At 49.9% G+C, this 19,364-nt stretch overlaps 5 protein-coding genes across 5 annotated transcripts; 3 read left to right on the forward strand and 2 right to left on the reverse strand.

Moving 5' to 3' along the window:
- Positions 1-217: 217 nt before the first annotated feature.
- Positions 218-5,153, forward strand: F9C07_2205701 (tRNA synthetases class I-domain-containing protein; the record flags this gene model as incomplete). The annotated part of the gene is made up of 4 exons (XM_071509611.1): positions 218-317; positions 340-1,607; positions 1,641-1,799; positions 2,109-5,153. 4 exons carry the CDS (start codon positions 218-220, stop codon positions 5,151-5,153), a joined length of 4,572 nt encoding a protein of 1,523 aa, XP_071367235.1.
- A 1,789-nt stretch (positions 5,154-6,942) lies between these two features.
- Positions 6,943-11,670, forward strand: F9C07_12367 (putative ABC multidrug transporter; the record flags this gene model as incomplete). Its single annotated transcript, XM_041287647.1, has 6 exons — positions 6,943-7,579; positions 7,638-7,696; positions 7,756-9,121; positions 9,174-10,140; positions 10,194-10,848; positions 10,903-11,670. 6 exons carry the CDS (start codon positions 6,943-6,945, stop codon positions 11,668-11,670), a joined length of 4,452 nt encoding a protein of 1,483 aa, XP_041151565.1.
- Positions 11,671-12,535: 865 nt separating this feature from the next.
- F9C07_12368 (uncharacterized protein) lies at positions 12,536-14,300 on the forward strand (the record flags this gene model as incomplete). Its single annotated transcript, XM_071507824.1, has 4 exons — positions 12,536-12,609; positions 12,749-12,852; positions 12,909-13,776; positions 13,907-14,300. 4 exons carry the CDS (start codon positions 12,536-12,538, stop codon positions 14,298-14,300), a joined length of 1,440 nt encoding a protein of 479 aa, XP_071367236.1.
- A 200-nt stretch (positions 14,301-14,500) lies between these two features.
- Positions 14,501-16,171, reverse strand: F9C07_2287058 (uncharacterized protein). Its single transcript, XM_041295555.2, has 5 exons — positions 15,835-16,171; positions 15,707-15,773; positions 15,171-15,658; positions 14,971-15,105; positions 14,501-14,917 (listed from the first exon to the last, which is right to left on the reverse strand). The coding sequence occupies exons 1-5, from the start codon at positions 15,999-16,001 to the stop codon at positions 14,836-14,838; spliced, it is 939 nt and encodes a 312-aa protein (XP_041151563.1). The 5' UTR covers positions 16,002-16,171; the 3' UTR covers positions 14,501-14,835.
- On the reverse strand, positions 16,172-18,626 carry F9C07_2287059 (putative transporter; the record flags this gene model as incomplete). Its single annotated transcript, XM_041295554.2, has 2 exons — positions 16,172-18,229; positions 18,295-18,626. 2 exons carry the CDS (start codon positions 18,624-18,626, stop codon positions 16,681-16,683), a joined length of 1,881 nt encoding a protein of 626 aa, XP_041151562.2. The 3' UTR covers positions 16,172-16,680.
- Positions 18,627-19,364: the final 738 nt, after the last annotated feature.

Below are 19,364 nucleotides of genomic sequence, written 5' to 3' on the forward strand. Positions count from 1 at the left end.
GCATTTCACATGATCTATGCGCTCATCATCCTCCAGATTGATATCTATTCTCTATCACTTCTTGAGCATTTGTCAATTCAGACTTAATTTATATTCACTGCTAGTTTTATTGTACTTCTCTGATTCCAGAATTTCATAGCAGGGATACCTACGACCAGCGACGCTCTGCCAGTAATTTAATGCGCCACCTCATGATGAGAACAGATTATAAGTCACTATGAGTTCCTCAGCCAAATCGTCGACGCAAGTCCAGATCCTTCCAGGAAAGGGGTTGGGATCTATAAGCATGTGGCCATACAAGCTTCCGGCTCTTGAATGTGGCTAACCTTTGTCTATCAGCTCTCGGCGCTTCGCTTCATAATGTACTCAGTCGTGTTAAGGCTCATCCTCAGACCTACCCCGCAATAGACATCGCCTACTCCTCTACAGACCCGATTCGAGAGCCGGTGACCCTACAACTATCCTCGAATGGTCTCCGGCTGCGTTTCGATGGTCCCGACCAAAGATTACGTCTGATCGAAGTACTCGACTTCACCAAGATCCCCCTAGTGTACAAAAACCAGGAAGTTTTAAAAGGAGGCAAACCGCAGGAACGGGCCGTCTCGCACCAGGGCCCTAGTTTCGGACATATTTATCACCGCCTATTTGGTCTTTCCTATCCCGGCGAATATAGACCTCCGACTAATCAGTCACCATATGGCACATATGTGTTGTCCTACCCCGGGGTGGCCTTTTCATTCCCCCTCCAACACTCGGCTTGGTCAGACCAGTGTGATTTTGTAGCGTTGCTTTCTTCCTCGGCAGCCTTGCCGGCCACTTCTATGGCAATATTCCAGGGCGATTCCTGGCCCGAAGCTCAGGGGAGATTGTTCACTCAAGAGCAAAAGTATCCTCGAAACCCGGCCCTAGCAGGCAAGAACAGAGAATCTGTCCCAGACGAAATTGAAGAGTTTAATATCCTAGGTGCGGGTAAACTTGAGGTCATTCGGAGATCGTCACCTACCAGCTACATCACGCTGTCGGAAACCACTCCGCAAGATCTCGTGGCGGAGTTTGGGCCGCCCGACGCAATTTATCGTAAGCATGATAGGAGGATAACGATCCACCGCGCTGCTGGCGGGGGTGGTGAAGACCATATTCACCTGAGTCCGCCCCCAGGTAGAGGAATTAACGTGACTGATACGGACCAGTCGTCGAATAACAGCGGCACGGAGGATTCAGACGAAGAGCTCCACCAGCCCCATAATTTGGACCCGTCATCGCTACCCACGGAATGTTTCCTGAATTATTTCCATCATGGGTTCGATGCGTTCGTATCTTATCCAACCACCCCTGGGCCTGCATTTCCGGGATCCGACCTTCAGGACCCATCCCCTCCATCTCCTTCCACTCAGTTGGTAGTGGCTAAAATCATTCTGCATGGAAACGTACCAGGATCATATCCGTTCAATCGCCATCGACGCAGTCGTTGGAAGATAAAGCTGGACTCGTCGGGGGATGCAGTCTCTTCGGAAACCCGCTACGACGAGATCTCCGAGCGGCTCAGGGAGGTCTGGAAGGGCTCTTACACGAACCCTGCCGAAGAGCGAGCCTTACAGAGGCCCATGGTACTTAATCGAGGATGGGGCGATAGTCCTGAGAGTAGCGTGGAATTCCTTGGCGGATGGGAAGAGAGTACAGGTAAAGGCCAGAGGCCTGGACAGGATAGTCACGATGGAGGTTTAGGGAACACGGAACTTTTTGGCTTTCCTGGTCTGCTGTTTGAGGTTATGAAGAATAGTGCAGTTAGCTGCTTGACAGTATATTAGTTGCCACATGGGTCGGCACTTGGAGTTTGGGAAACTGTATTTATATGAGCTAGTTCGGGTATATTGAATTAATACATATCAGAATGAGCAAAGATCCAGGTGCATTCATGAGAAAGGGTTCTCCAATCCACTGTCTTTTTCGTTACAGACCTGTCACGTTTTTATGCAATATCCTGGGTTATGATTGGACAAAGATTGTACAGTGAGTAATGTAAATTACATACTTTTTCCCGGGCCGCAGTGAGTCCCGTCTCCCGATCTCCACCATTTCCTCTTCTCTCACATAGCTGACCAACTCAGAGGCTGACATGCTTCAGCGGTAGTATGCCGGAATTGTCGCGGTCGCTTACTCGATCTTGGTCGTCGACGCTCAAACTCCCTAAGTCGACGTTCCCTGCACGCGTGACTCCGGCCGATCAAGCAAAATACCTGCGACGATGCACTGACGAGCTCTACGCCTGGCAACGCCGTGAAAGACCGGCCGATAAGCCCTTTGTCTTACACGATGGCCCGCCGTATGCTAACGGCGAGCTTCATATCGGGCATGCTTTGAACAAGATTTTGAAGGATCTCATATGTCGAGTACAGTTGGGATTGGGAAAACGAGTGCGATATGTCCCAGGGTGGGATTGTCATGGATTACCGATTGAGTTGAAGGCACTTGAGGCCCAGAAGGGGCTGCAAGATGCGGGAGGGTCTGTCAGCGCGGCAGTGATACGAAAGGAAGCACGGGCATTGGCAAGACGGACAGTCAAGGAACAAATGAAGGGATTTCGTAGCTTCGCGGTCATGGGCGATTGGGAGAACCATTGGAAGACTATGGATAAGGAATTCGAGAAGAGACAGCTAGGGGTATTTCGCGAAATGGTTGATAAGGGCTTGATCTACCGAAGGTTCAAGCCTGTCTATTGGTCTCCCTCCACCGGCACGGCACTCGCAGAAGCGGAATTGGAATACAAAGACGATCATGTTTCTACTGCTGCTCTGGTCAAGTTTCCCCTACTTTCGATTCCCTCGCACTTGGCGCAGAACCCGTTGCTGCAGGTTAAGGATCTTACTGCTGTTATTTGGACTACCACTCCCTGGACGCTCCCCGCCAACGCTGTAATTGCCGTTCATCCAGATCTGGAATACACGATTGTTCAGTCAGACACCCATGGTCATCTTCTCGTCGCGCAATCCCGGTTACAATATCTTGAACACATCCTCAAGGAAGACCTATCTGTGATCATTCCGTCGGTCCTTGGCTCAGAGCTGGCAGATCGGACCACGTATCGGCCTCTGTTCAAGGGGGCTGATGCGGAGCCTCAGCCCATAATCGCCGCTGACTTTGTCACCGCTGACTCTGGCTCAGGTCTTGTTCATTGTGCCCCAGGCCACGGTATGGAAGACTACGAGGCTTGCCTCTCCCGCGGAATTACTGCATTCGCCCCAGTTGATGATCACGGCCGATTCACCGACAAGGCTATGCCCAGTGATCCTACAAGATTGAGCGGTAAGAGCGTTTTGGATGAAGGTAACGCTACTATTCTCGAGTACCTTGAATCGCAGGGACACCTTCTTTCGAAGCATCGGTATGAACATAAGTATCCCTATGACTGGCGGTCTAAGCGCCCCATCATTATCAGGGCTACTGAACAATGGTTCGCCGACGTGGGCGACATTCGTGAGAGTGCAGTCAAGGCTTTGGAGGATATCCGTTTCGTTCCAGCTTCCGGAAGACAACGACTAGAGAACTTCGTGAAAAATCGAAGCGAATGGTGCATCTCACGTCAGCGAGCCTGGGGCGTGCCTATCCCTGCTCTCTATCATCGAGTCACGGGCGAGGCTGTGCTTACGAAGGATTCCGTTTCGCACATTATGTCCGTTATTGATGAACGTGGAATTGACGCTTGGTGGACGGATGATGCAAATGACCCTGCCTGGATTCCAGCATCCCTCCAGGAGGCGTCTGGGCCCGGATATAGACGTGGAACAGATACTATGGACGTATGGTTCGACAGCGGTACTAGCTGGGCTGAGATTGATGAACCGTATCGTGATGGCTACCCCGCTGATGTCTACTCAGAAGGCACTGACCAACACCGTGGCTGGTTTCAGTCGGGCCTTCTCACATTTACAGCCCACCAGCTCGCGGCAGGACAGACGGCTACTCGCGCACCGTTCCGAAACCTCATCACCCATGGGTTCACACTGGATGAAGAAGGGCGTAAAATGAGCAAGTCTATTGGCAATGTGTTGCTTCCTCAGACTATTATGGACGGAACCCTTTTGCCTCCTCTCAAGCCAAGGAAGGGGAAGAAAAAGCAGACGGAGAATCAGGGACCCGTCTATGATGCCCTCGGTCCTGATGCACTTCGTATGTGGGTCGCGAGCAGTGATTATACCCGAGACGTGGTGATTGGGAAGCAGGTTCTTCAAACCGTCAACACCAGCTTGCACAAGTACAGAGTGACTTTCAAGCTCCTACTTGGCGCTCTTTCGGACTTCCGCTTAGACAATCAGGTTCCCTATAATCAATTACAACAAGCCGATCGGATAGCGCTCAAGCATTTGTCCGAAATGATACTTTCTTGTCAGAAGGCCTGCGAGAACTTTGAATTCTATAAGGCTGTGAATGCTCTGAACCGCTGGGCTAATCTCGAATTTTCTGCGTTCTACATGGAAGCCATTAAGGATCGACTGTACACCTACGGAGAGAACAGCGCGAGTAGACGCGCTGCGCAGACGACCCTGTTCCATATTTACCGCCACCTTCAAGAAGCATTGGCTCCCATTACTCCCATGCTCGTGGAGGAGACCTGGGAGCACACCCCTGAGGCCATCAAGTCGCAGTGCGAGCATCCTCTGAAGCGTGTAGTTTCTACTCCTGCCTCAGAGTGGCAAGACGACTCTCTTGAGACAGACTACCAGGACCTCGTAGCTGTCCACTCCGTTATTAAGAACGCTCAAGAAACGGCCCGGGGCAAGAAGGAAATGGGCTCATCTCTCCAGTCCTTTGTCCACATTGTTCTTCCTCAGGGTGTCAACAACTCCGTATTCCAGCGATCTTTAACTGAGCTTCCTGATATCTTTGTTGTCTCGTCCGTCACACTTGGAACCTCGGGTGAGCCTATTCCGGCTACTATTGCGGAAGCAGAATGGCAATACAGCGAGGAATATGAGCTTCCCAGTGGACAAAAGGGAACCGTATATGTTTATACTCCTCAGGCTGACAAATGCCCGCGTTGCTGGCGCTATGTTGTCCCAGAATCACAGGCTGAAGAGTCTGTTTGTGATCGTTGTGAGGACGTCGTTAGTGAGCTTGATGCGTCTGGGGCGGCTAAGGCGGCCGATTCGTCGTAGGCCTGAGTGACCAGGTCATATCTCTAATCTTGTATATTAACAGTGTAGTATATCCCAAAAGGAGATAATGTTATCTATACCATAATCCCAAGGGAAGTAGTTGATATCGCATCTTTGTGTCAAGTTGGATCACAAATATATATTTATTGAGACACGGGAACTTAACACGTGCAGGGAGGCACATGATCAACATAGCTGTCACTTTCCCCTGTCTACATTCGACAGACAAGCCTCAAATCCGCATTTGACATCTCCGTGGGGGTTTCCCAGGGATAAAGCCCCACCAGCTTGCAATGATCCGCAAGACAATGTCTTGACTCTTTGACGTCCAGATTTTAGTGCTTTCTTAACCACGAGGCAAATTGATCGATCGGATGGTTACCGGCGATCTTCCGATGACTAAGCACAGAGGCTCACTAAGCATGCAAAGCAGCCAATAATTTACCATCATCTTAGCCGGGTCTGGAACTGGACCCTTCCGAAGCCGTCGTGCGGCTCCAACGGCGACCGTTAGGGTCCTGACGAGCACAGCCTCAGGATAATATATGTATTTGAAGGGGTTTACGGAGGTCTACAGATGTTTCTCCGAATAGATCTAATCAAGTATGCAGGAGCTAACGATTACCTTCCATATTGCTAGAAGGTTCCAGCTCGTCACTGTATAATACGGAGTAGTTGTTCACGATAAGTCTCCAGCCTTATAGTCTGGAACAACCGAGGCTTGCCGGAAAAGGGTTCCTCTCCGAATCTGACAGGCGCCTAGGATGCCGCTGTAAAAGTTGCACGAGGAGCACCAATGAGAAATTGAAAATCAAAACTAGATCCCCCGTGGCGGCGTCTGTTGTGGTAGTTGGTCGATCATAGTTTTCTACGTGGATGGCGCTAGTGGTTCACTATTTATATGAATTGCGTCGATTTTGATAGGAGCACGTCACGACTCGAAAAAGGAAAAGGCTAAAAAGAAAAGAAGGGGATAAGTGGAAAAGTGCTGACGCAACCTAATCTCAAAGCCGTTACGGAGCATACACAGTACGGAGGTTCCGATGTAGTATGAACGATGAACGTGGCCGTGAACTCTCGGGACTGCAACGGAGGTGCACAGAAGCCGCTCTCCGAGTGGGTCCCCCCCTTGGGGATCCACGGTCATGATTCATTGATTTCATCGGCCAAGCCACACCAGCAAGATTGTTCTCAGCCCGGATACTCGGGATCTGCCACTTCCGAGTCCAATGAACGCGGTCGATCTAACTAGTGAATCCGGAGCCCTCGACTACCGCAGATTTTTTGCATAGTTCATCATAATGAGTGTCCCTGGTACTAATCTTGGTTCAGTTAGATACTTATCCCCGCTGACTAACAGATTTCCGATAACACTATTGGCGAGGATCATTATAGTGTCTTGGTCGTACCGGACCGGGAGGGTATGATAAGGGAGAGCCACGTTAGGCACCGAACATTCGGATCTAGATCTCCTCCTTTCTCTTGATTTCCTACTCGGGTATGGAGGTTTTTGCTCCCGAACACTACCCTATTGTGGGGGGCCTCAAAACTATGAAACCGTAAATAATGAATATAAAGAGTAGGGCAAACGTCGTTGCCACTTTAGGGTCTGTGTGTCTTCATCCTTCGACTCGGCGGAGAAAGTGCAGAATTACTTATATTAACGTCGATATTACACCTAATAAGAATAATAGCGACCCATTGCAACTAAAGAGCGCGTACAACATTTTTCAAGGTTTACCTCGAAGCCTTCAAAGTCTTCTGCGTGCCCGGCAAGGATTCCTACGCCATGGCTTCGCACAAGAAGAGCGAGGACCCCTTGGTCGTCAAGGACCGACAAGAACAGGAATGTGAAAGCAGTGATTCGACAATAGCATCAGAAAATGCCTCGGAACATCGGTCTCCCATGGGGCTAATCGACGAGGACGGAATCGAAACCCTCAATCGCATCGCCTCCCAAAGCTCACGTCGTCGGTCGAGTGTCTATCCCCCCAATGTCCCCACGAGAACATCTACTTTGGCTACAATTTCCGAGAATGACCCGGCCGTTGATCCTCAAGGGCCCTCATTCGACCTGAACAAGTGGCTGAAGATGGTTCTTCGGGAGTCCGAAAGACAAGGCCGAGAAGCCCACCGGACAGGTATCGTCTTCAAGAATTTCACGGTATCTGGAACCGGAGCAGCGCTGCAGCTCCAGGACACAGTATCATCCATGCTATCTGCACCTTTTCGCATCGGTGAGATGATGAAAAACAGGCATTCGCCTCCGAAGCGGATCCTGAATGAATTCAATGGCTTGCTGAAGAGCGGCGAATTGCTTCTCGTCCTAGGTCGTCCAGGATCTGGATGTAGTACTTTCCTCAAGTCTCTATGTGGCGAGCTCCACGGTCTGTCTATGAGCAAAGAGAGCGTTATCCATTATGATGGTACAGTTTCCCCTATGTTTGCGGATATTAGTGTATGTCGCTGACCAGTATGTGACAGGCGTTCCTCAGCAACGAATGATCAAGGAGTTCAAGGGTGAAGTGGTGTACAACCAGGAGGTAAGAATTCTTGTGCATTGAATGTTTGATTAAAGGCTGACCCGAGTGAAAAATTGCAGGTGGACAAACATTTCCCTCATTTAACCGTCGGCCAGACTCTCGAATTTGCCGCCCTGGCGAGAACCCCAGCTCAACGAATCCGTGACATGTCCCGCGAAGAGTTTGCCAAGCATATCACCCAGGTAGTCATGGCTGTTTTTGGTCTGAGCCACACCTACAATACCAAGGTCGGAAATGATTTCGTCCGCGGAGTATCGGGTGGTGAACGGAAGCGTGTTAGTATCGCGGAGATGGCTTTGGCTCACTCCCCCTTAGCTGCATGGGATAACTCCACCCGAGGCTTGGATTCCGCAACGGCATTGAAGTTTGTGGAGGCACTACGTCTATTTGCCGACCTCAGCGGATCTGCACACGCAGTGGCGATCTACCAGGCTAGTCAGAGCATCTACGACATTTTCAACAAAGTGGTTGTCCTTTATGAAGGACGTCAGATTTACTATGGTCCTGCGAAAGATGCGAAGTCTTACTTCGAACGACAAGGATGGGAATGTCCTCAGCGACAGACCACGGGAGACTTCCTGACTTCGGTGACCAATCCCAGTGAACGTAAAGCACGTCCGGGTATGGAAAACCAAGTTCCACGCACTGCTGAAGACTTTGAAGCATATTGGCGCAAATCCCCAGAATACCAGAAGCTCATGTCCGAGATTTCCCATTACGAGCAGGAACACCCATTGGAAGAGGAGGGTGACGCCCTCGCAACTTTTCAGCAGAAGAAGCGCGAGATCCAGGCCAAACATACCCGCCCGCAGTCACCATACTTGCTTAGTGTGCCCATGCAAATCAAGCTCAATACGAAGCGAGCATACCAACGAGTGTGGAACGATATCTCTTCTACTGTGTCAACTGTTATTAGTCAAATTATCATGGCTCTGATTATTGGATCTGTGTTTTATGGTACCCCGGATGCAACTGCAGGCTTCACGGCCAAAGGCGCCACCTTGTTCTTCGCGGTCTTACTCAACGCTCTTATTGCAATGAACGAAATCAACAGTCTTTACTCGCAGCGTCCAATTGTGGAAAAACACAACTCATATGCCTTCTATCACCCAGCCACCGAGGCCATTGCTGGCGTGGTCAGTGATATACCGGTCAAGTTTGTCATAGCAGTCGTGTTTAACCTTATCCTCTACTTCCTGGCGGGACTTCACAGATCAGCGGGTCAATTTTTCCTCTATCTATTGGTCACATTCATCGTGATGTTCGTGATGAGTGCAGTCTTCCGTACGATGGCGGCTATTACCCAAACAGTCTCGCAAGCAATGGGGCTGGCAGGTATATTGATCTTGGCTCTGATTGTCTACACGGGATTTGTGCTGCCTGTTCCTTCCATGCACCCTTGGTTCGAATGGATTCATTACCTCAGTAAGTGAATGGAATCCCAAACATTCTGTGTATCTCACTAACTTCGAATCAGACCCCATTTATTATGCATTCGAGATGCTAATTGCTAACGAATTCCACGGACGTGATTTTATATGCTCACAGTTTATCCCGGCCTACCCTAGCCTCAGTGGTAACTCGTTTGTCTGCTCGTCTGCGGGCGCTAAAGCTGGGCAGCGTGCTATTAGCGGTGATGACTATATACTGGTGAACTACCAGTATAGCTACGGGCACGTGTGGCGGAACTTCGGCATCTTGATTGCCTTCCTTGTTGGGTTCATGATGATTTACTTCATTGCCACTGAGTTGAATTCGTCTACCAGTAGCACTGCCGAAGTTTTGGTCTTCCGTCGTGGACATGAGCCGGCATATTTGCGCACCGACTCAAAGAAACCTGATGCTGAGAGCGCAGTGGAGCTCAGTGCGATGAAGCCTACCACGGAGTCGGGCGAAGGGGATATGTCTATCATACCGCCACAGAAGGATATCTTTACATGGAGAGACGTTTGCTATGATATCGAGATCAAGGGTGAACCACGGCGACTATTGGATCATGTTTCTGGATGGGTCAAGCCAGGCACGCTGACTGCTCTCATGGGTGTCAGTGGTGCAGGTAAAACCACTTTGCTTGATGTACTGGCGCACCGGACTTCCATGGGTGTTATTACAGGTGACATGTTCGTGAATGGCCGAGGCCTCGACCAAAGCTTCCAGAGAAGCACTGGCTATGTTCAGCAACAGGATCTACATCTCGAAACTGCTACTGTCCGCGAGTCGCTCAGATTCAGCGCTCTCCTTCGTCAACCCCCTAATGTCTCTATCCAGGAAAAGTATGACTATGTGGAGGACGTGATCCGCATGTTGAAAATGGAAGATTTTGCCGAAGCTGTCGTCGGTGTGCCCGGCCAAGGTTTGAACGTTGAGCAGCGCAAATTGTTGACCATCGGTGTGGAATTGGCTGCAAAGCCTAAGCTCTTGCTCTTCTTGGACGAACCCACTAGGTAAATCATTCCATCTTCTGCAAGTATTGTGTATGTTACTGACCTGATTTTAGCGGTCTTGATTCCCAGAGTTCCTGGGCTATTTGCGCGTTCCTCCGGAGGCTTGCCGACAGCGGACAAGCGGTTCTCTGTACCATTCATCAGCCTAGTGCAATTCTTTTCCAGCAATTCGATCAGCTTCTGTTTCTTGCACGTGGTGGAAAGACAGTCTACTTTGGTCCAATTGGACAGAACTCCAATACCCTCCTTAACTACTTCGAATCAAATGGGGCACGCAAGTGCGCTAATGACGAAAACCCGGCTGAGTGGATGCTGGAGATTGTGAACAATGGCACGAATTCCGAGGGTGAGAACTGGTTTGACGTCTGGAAGCGAAGCAGCGAGTGCCAAGGCGTACAGACCGAGATCGATCGGATCCACAGAGAACAGCAGTCAAAGACACAGGCCAGTGACAAAGACAACGAATCTTGGAGCAAGTCGGAATTTGCCATGCCATTCTGGTTCCAGTTATATCAGGTTACCTATCGTGTGTTCCAGCAGTATTGGCGTATGCCGGAATACATCGCGTCGAAATGGGTGCTGGGAATCCTTGCCGGTCTCTTCATTGGCTTTTCGTTCTTCCAAGCGAAGTCTTCCCTCCAGGGGATGCAGACCATCGTCTACTCGTTGTTCATGCTGTGCAGTATTTTCTCTTCTCTGGTTCAACAGGTATGTCAAGTGTCAAGGGCTACCGTTTGTATAAACTGAAACTAACCCTTATAGGTCATGCCATTATTTGTGACCCAACGCTCCTTGTATGAAGTCCGCGAAAGACCCAGCAAAACATACTCATGGAAAGCCTTTTTGATCGCCAACATCATCGTTGAGATCCCGTACCAAATCATGATGGGCATCTTAACATACGCCTGTTACTATTACGCAGTTGTCGGAGTCCAGGACTCCGAAAGACAGGGTCTCGTCCTCCTGTTATGTATTCAATTTTTCATCTATGCCAGCACCTTCGCCCACATGGCCATTGCCGCCATGCCCGACACCGAAACAGCTAGTGCCATTGTGGTTCTCCTATTCGCCATGTCCCTCACATTCTGCGGTGTCATGCAAACCCCAACCGCGCTGCCGGGATTCTGGATCTTCATGTACCGTGTTTCCCCCTTCACCTACTGGGTCTCAGCCATGGCCGCCACCCAGCTCCACGATCGCGTAGTCCAGTGCTCACCATCAGAAATGTCCATCTTCGATCCTCCATCGGGCCAGACCTGCGGTGAATACATGTCTTCATTCATGAGCATGGCTGGTGGACAATTGTCGAACCCGAACGCCACTTCGGACTGCAACTACTGCTCAGTCGCTGTGGCAGATGATTTCCTGTCGAGCGTCAACATTTACTGGAGTGAGCGCTGGCGCAACTTCGGCCTCATGTGGGTGTACATCGTGTTCAATATCTTCCTGGCGACTATGCTCTACTACACGTTCCGTGTTAAAAAGTGGAACCTCAGCGGCTTGAAGGAGCGCTTCTCTAAGAAGAAGTGAGCTACAACATTACAATATACAGCACATATTTTCTTTTCTACTAAGTATATACCTTGCAGGCTCTTGCTTTTGCCTTGCTTATCAATTCCTGGTTGATACCCTGTTTCAAAGAGGACACTCTCAACCGTACTTCGCTCTATATTTCTTATCTTCGTGTGATACACTATTATAGAATTTTGCTTGCACTGCCCGATATATTAGATCGTGTCTTTGCTGGATTGTTTCAACTCAATCCCTCCAACTCTTTTCTCTTACAACTTTAATAATATTTGCCTTGACCCTTGGAGGAAAGCAAAAGATAAATAAAACGAAAAAAAATATCTCCAGGGTTAGCTAGCCTATCATAGGAATACAACTTCGATTCATCTATTGATCCTCTTCTATATTTTCCATAATGATTATTGTAACAATACTTGGACATTTAGTTCTTCATTTGTCGATCATAAACTACCGATGAGCATCAGACACTTCGTGAAGCACAAAACGCAGGTTCGATTACTATAGCTATATCAAAGCACAAAGGTCCTAGCACCTTCTGTCCGGATCTAGGACAATCGTCTCCTCTTTCAATAAGCAAACAATGAAGCCAGGACCTTTATTGAGGTCCTTTGTAATGGACAAACTCAATCACGCAGCTGTTTAGTGGAAGTCTGAATCTTGACAATGAGCTTGATGTTGATCATCTTTAAAAGGACACCAAAACCTCCTACGTAGTCATGGTTCTGAGAAGATGAGGAGGGAATCCAGATATAGCTTCTAGGTGCTGATACTAGAGCACAAGTGACGAGTCCGACAAGATGTGGTTGAATCCCTGGGCAATGGGAATACACTTTGAAGAGGAGCAGCAACATCGAGACAGAACATCATGGCTCTCGTCTCTGTGTTTGAACTGGCCAGCATGTCCCTCACTCTCTTCGATCAGAATGCCAGTCCTCCGCAGTAAGTCTTCTCAAACCTGATTCTTACACCAGCAAGATACCCTCCTCTCCCCAACACTTCTACCTACAAACCTTCTACCTCCTTTTCCCTATACAGTCGTCTTACTCCCCATATATCCACAAACAACCCAACACAAAAGAATGGACACCCACCCCTCCCACTGGCACGCAACGCTCCTAGGTCACGCCTTCTGGCGCGATGCAGAAGCCTACAACAAACCCATCCACGACTCCATCGAAGCTGGTACTCTCATGCCTCCCCTCCAACACCAGAAAAAACCATATACTAACATCTTACAGAAAGAAAGAAACACATCCACAAACGCTTCCCCTTCACCCTCGGCCAAGAGCAACCAAGCACCCAACCACAGACACAACCACAACCACAAACAACTCCAGACAACCCCATGCCCGACCCAAACGACAGCGAAGCGCACCGCCGTCGCCGCTTCAGCATGAGCGACGCCCTCCTGCTCAACCCCTTCCACAGCACTCACCTAAGTCGACGACGCGCACGCTCATCCATCCGCTCCGACACCTCAGACCAAACTACCCCAGAGCAAGAACCAACCGAAGCAAGACCACGCTCGAGCTCGCGGTCCCGGTCTCTGCTTCGTCTCCCACTAACCATCCTCCGTGAGCTGAGCAATACCAGAAAACGACCCGACCTCCTCCCAAACGACCAAGCCACGCCCACAAACCCCATCCTCGAGTTCCGCGGCGGCGACACCTGGGATCTCCTCGCGAGAGATAGGAAGAGTCTAGGACTGGACTTATTCTGGCCCATCGATTTCTCAGCTATAGACTCTGTCCAAACGCATAATATCACAAAAGCAACCCCATCCAAAACAGAAGCCACAGAGCAAAAACCCAAAGAAAACCCCAACAATGACACTGACGAACAAGAACAAGAAACCGAAACCTTCCCCCTATCATCCCTAACCCCGCTCCTCCACTTCCGACACCTGCGCACCCTAAAACTAACCGGCATGATGAGTTCCTACCAGAAATACATCTGGCAAGCAGCATGGCTGAACCCGCACCTGGAAGAACTGGAACTCGGCATGGCTCTCGCCCCAAGTCTACGCCGAAACTATGTGACGAAATGGCCCTGTATTCGTGGTGGATGGACACTTACGAAGGAGAGGTTTAGGGAGCCGGTTTACTAGTATGTTTTTGTCTCTTCTGTATATCCCTTCCTTTTCTGCCCTTACCTCAAGACTACACTACAGACATTGAAATGAGCTACACATCCCAGTACCCCAGTCTAAAGACCCAATCCTAACAGAAAGCCCAAGTGGAACAGGAACAGGAACCCTCCACCCAGCCGTCGGAGTGGGCGAATATCTCGACAAGATAGTCATCGAGAAAGCCAAAGTAGCAGGTATGGGGATGGGAAGAACGCGCACCCGGCTCTCGATCCGTACGCTGGTGTTGAGCGGGTTCGTGGTCGATGGGGATCCGTTTCTGCAGTGGTTTGATTGTGCGCGGTTGAAGTGTGTGCGGTTTGGGGATGGGTGTGTGGACGCTGGGTTTTGGTTGGGGGATGATATGGGTGGCGTTACTGTTGTTTGGCCGGGGGAGAGTGGAGGGGAGGTTGGGAAGGGGGAGGTTGGGAAGGGGGAGGTTGGGAAGGGGGTTGTTGGGAGGGTTGTTGAGAGGGGGGAGGTTCGGAGGATTAGGTTTGTTTGAGGATCTCTTGGTTTTATTCTGTGAGTTGCTGTGTCGTATGGTGTGGTGTGGATAGTAAAAAGTGGGTGGAGAGGTAGGGTTGTGGATCGGGGGTATGGAGAGTATGGCGATACGGAACTAGAGTGACAGTTAAACTGTTCTCATCTGTACTTAATCTAGTCTGGACTTTCAAAGCCAACTTAGATCTTCCGATCTGGAAAGTTTCTAGGTTCATTGAATATCAGGATATCCGTTCATTTATTAGTATTATTATGACCTATCCTATCACTTTCACGCGAAGATCAACAACGCCAATTTAGTAGTAAAAGAGCGAAACCCAGATCCTGTACAACAACCCGAAGTAACAGCATGGTAACGAGCGTCATCAACTAATCCACTTTTCCATCATTCGTTCAATCTCAGAACATGCAACATAAGTATGACGTCATCTCACTGCCTCCTCCAACCATTCTCACTATTCACGAATCCCAATCTCCGCCAGTCCAGACTCCAATCCGATTCTCCTTGTATCAGAAGGCGTAATTTCATGATTGCTTTAGGCGCCCTCCTCTTCCGTGATGCGAATCGCACCCTCGTTGCCGTGTCCATGGGACCAGAAACCGTCAACCAGAAGGGTACTGTTTTGGTTAGCTTTGATGGATACTAGAATATTAGTCCTCGAAAGACATACATTCCAGGTGCCGCATCATGTGCGAAAATAAGCCAGTAGCCGATGATACCCTGCAGGAAGATATCATGGATAGCGAAAATGATGGTCTCGGCGTCGATGCCGATTTTGAGGGCTAGAGCGCCGGCCGCGATGGCTCTATACAGATTATCAGCACCCTTCATATATTTCCTAAGAAGTAGGAAAGAAGAGAGAAAACATACACAGGGAACAAAGCCTTAATCAAAAGCGACACACCCGAAACAGTACCGAAGAATCGCTTTGTCTGGGCGTCCTTGTTCACCGCCGAGCGGCCCCCGTTCACACCAATATGGTACACAGTCGTGAGGTAGCCGATGGCGCTGATGGTGAACCAGACCCATCTGCGGGGGGTATGGCCGGCATAGGTGCCCAAGATGCCGGTGCCGAGCATGATCCAATCGGCGACGATGGCGACAAGGAGATGGGCACCCGGGAGGCCGGACAAGAGGGCAAGATTGATGAGGGCCAGGGGGTTTGTCAGGAACCAGTTGAGGTACCGCAGCCAGAGGACCTGACGGTAGATATCACGATGAGTGTTGGGGACGTGCTTGTTGTGGATCGTCAGGATGTCGTGCTTGTATGTTATACCTTCGCCGGTTGCGAGTGCGAGATAGGTGATGAAGGAGATTGTTGTGGAGATGGCAATCAGGTTGTGGATGACTCGCTTGGTCTATTCTTCTTAGTTGCATCTTGATAGTGTGTCCTTGGTCGGGCTTACCAAAGGTGCTCGGGAGGCGAGGATGTAGAAGACGATGGCGGATATAGCCATTAGCACGACGACCACCCTATGATTGTAAGATTAGTTTCTAGACAAGTAGAAACGAGAATGTGTTTGTGTGTGCATACCATAGTGTCCGTTGGCTGGTCTTGGACAACTCCTGGAAAATGAGATCATGGCCAGGGACGACGGTGGGCACGGGGGCAACCGATGTCGGGGTCGTGGTGGGCACGGGCAGCGGCTTCGTCTTGAGGGTATCGAAGAAGTCGATCATCTCGGCGGGTGGATCGATCATCTTGAAGTATATTCAAGGTTCAGTATCCGATAAGCTTAGTTAAAGTGACAGCACCCGCAATGTTGGAACTGAAATCAAGATCTCGACGGGTCAAAGAGGTTAGTGTCAGTAGGAATGAAAGATGGAGGAAAAGGGTTATAAAACAAGACTAAATATAAGAAAAAGAAAGAAAGAAAAAACACTTACGAGAGACGTTCGTCATGCTGACCTCGATTCTGTCGTCATCGACCTGCGGCCTCGAAAGCAACCAATCGCCGACTCGAATCGCAACGTCGGGCAAAAGAATGCAACCGTTTGATTTGTTTGCCACGATTGCAATCCCGTCCTTGATTCTTCGACTGTACTTTTTGCACGGCCAGCATTTAATTCAATGTCGGTCGATCTGGATCATTGTTCCCGTGCCTTGGCAGATACAGAGCCACTCAGTGAGGGGTCGATGCAGCTAGGGTTATTTATAGCGGAATGTGGCCTGACCCAGGTTGCTGCTTTTGGTAAACTTGATTTCTACGCATAGGAATGCGGAATGGAGAAGATCTCTTTCTTTACAGGATAATTCGCTTGATCAACGTCGGTCTAGGCCTCAGTCTCTCTATTTGAAACATTAATACTTTGATGCGGTGTATCAGCAATTCCAAGTCTACAATGGACACCCTCCTATCACCATTACCACATATCCAACCTACAAAATCCGCCCCTTCACCTGCTGGATCTTCTTCACATTTACATCCTTCCACATCATCACCGATGCCAGCGTCACCGTATACAAGCACGTCGCCGCAATCAACATCAACCGCTGCGTCTCCGAATACGACCGGTTAATAGCATCACGCGCCGCACTACCAACTGGATACGACGCCTGAACCGTCATGTCACCATAAATATTTGCCAGGTTAGACTGCGCGTCCGCGGGGAGATACTCGGCAAGCTTCTGGGGAAAGATACCCGTCCACAGCGCAGTGGCGATGGTGGTGCCCACCGCACTGCCAATATTAATGAACATGCTTTCCATCGCCAACACGGCGGGAATGTGTTGCTGCGATGACACGGCCATGACCGTCATCTGCTCGCAGATCACTAGGGTGCCGCCGCCGAACGCAATGAAGATCTGGCACATGACGATGTACCCGATGTTGACACCCGGTTCGCGGAATTTGATCATTAAACCGACACCGAGAATGGTAATGGGGACCCCGAAGTAAAGCGCTTGCCATTTGAGGCGACCGTTATAGCGGATTAGGATGCCCATGAGTACGGCCCAGAAGCAGGAGCCTACGCTGTATATATTAGTGATATAGGTCGCTTGGGTGACGCTTTGGCTGAAGACAACAACTAGCATCGAGTAGAAGTAGGTGTCCCAGAGATACCAGGCCAGGTAAATGCTGGCGGCCATGGTGTAGGTGAAGAAGACGGTTCGGTTGAGCAATAGCGACCAGGGGATGAACGTGACTGGAGCGATGTATCTCTCGTAGACGGGAAAGGCGATGAGTAGGAGGCCGCCGATGACAATGAAGCAGATGATTAGCGGAGATTTCCACTCGTCGGGCTGCTTTGAGTACAGATTGAAAGCCAACAGGAACAGGGCAAGTCCAGTAGTAAGGAGGAGCAGACCGATAACGTCGAACTCCTTGCCGTAGTAAGCGATCGATTGCATTACCGTGCGCTGGCTGTGACGCTCGGGAACCAGACCGGCCTTCTGCGCTTTGCGCTGGTTATAGTAAAACAGGAAGAATAGAGGCGTCAACATCACGGGCGTCACGATAGCCCAGATGCCGAAGCCCCATCGCCATCCCATGGAACTCAAGATGTCTTCCGTCGCCGGACCGTATGCCCAAACTGTAGCGATGTACGGAGAACCGACAAAGCCGAGCCAGAACGCCCGGTTCTTCAGCGCCGACGTATCGGCGATGAAGATGGTCAGGGTGAAATCCACACCAGCAGACCCCACCGAGTAGAACACTTGAGCCGCACAATATGTCTGAACATTATTACACCCAGCCATCATAATGAGTCCAACGGTCATGCAGGCGATCATCAAGGCGAAACCCTGGGGACGGCCCCAAATATCAATCAGTTTAGCATAAGGAAGTTTGAACAGCCCGCCAATAAGCGTAGAAAGAATGGTGGTAGTCCCAGTTAACGAGTGTTCTTTGAAGGAGCTGGTAACATATGGAGTCAACGTGCCGATGATGCCGAACGCGAAGTTCTTAACAAAGTAGATAATCCAGATCCTAATGACAATGCCATCATCAGCTTCGAGTGTGGACGTATCACACAATGCAGCCGTGACACTTACATCACGTAGGCCAAAATCAAATGCTGTTTGGACCAGACCTGAGTCATGGCCTGTGCGCTCTGTACACCATGCTGGAACTCCGGGTTGACCACATCACTCTTGTCATCATCTACTTGATCAGCACGGGAGGTGGCCGCTTCCTTAGACGCAGACTGTGGCGTAACGTTGGCTTCATCATCATTAGGTTGTTGCTTCTCGTCCACCGGTATCTCATCCGGCTTAATCGGGAGTCTGAACCTCATGATAGACTTCTCCCTGAGATTTGACAGAAAAGAAGCCGTCAAGCGGGGCAAAAAGAATGGAACAAAACTCTGCGCAAAGAATTCATCCATCAAAGGGGGAATGATCGACTGCTAAATAACAAATTCCCCCGAGAGAAGCGCTGCCCCAACCCCAAATAGCATTCCGCCGTACTGTCGGGAATTTCCGTCTAAAATAGTGCGATTAGAGCGCTAAGCAGCAATACCCCTACCTTAGCACTCGGTCTGGTCCTTAGCATTGCTGAGTATACGCCACTCACAGTGGGCAACAGTATCGTGAAGCAGGATTCTTGCCATAGGGTCTGCCAAGCGGGGCTGTAATTGGCAGGTTTCGAAGTACCGCATTCCCTCGCGGCCCTAGCTTGCGTTAAGAGCGTATAAACGGAAGGATTGGGAACTGGGAACAATTCTGGCTGGTTGGGCTAAATGATTGGGGTCCATACAGGGTGGGCCATGGGGACAAAACCGCTCCTTATCTGATGATCTGATAAATTGAACCCACGCTGGTAGCTCGCCAGTGCGCCAATCAGAGAGCACACGGCCAGCTCCAGTCGTTGCTAAAAAACAGACCTCACAAACAGAATTTTCGTTCGTATCCAGCTCGACTGAATGAGACGATTCGCTCTGATATTTTGTAATAGCCAATCCGAAGGAGACCTCTCAGTTGGAATTCCAAATATGGACACTATAAAGTGCGACATGTGGACCAATTCCGACCGAGCAGGCAAGAGACACCGTAAGATTTTGCCGTCGGTGATGAAATCTCTCTCCGTGCTAGACTTGCCCTTAACTATTTTGCCATTTTAAGCC

The sequence above is a fragment of the Aspergillus flavus genome, chromosome 8, assembly GCF_009017415.1.
Source record: "Aspergillus flavus chromosome 8, complete sequence".
Taxonomy (NCBI): Eukaryota; Fungi; Ascomycota; class Eurotiomycetes; order Eurotiales; family Aspergillaceae; genus Aspergillus; species Aspergillus flavus.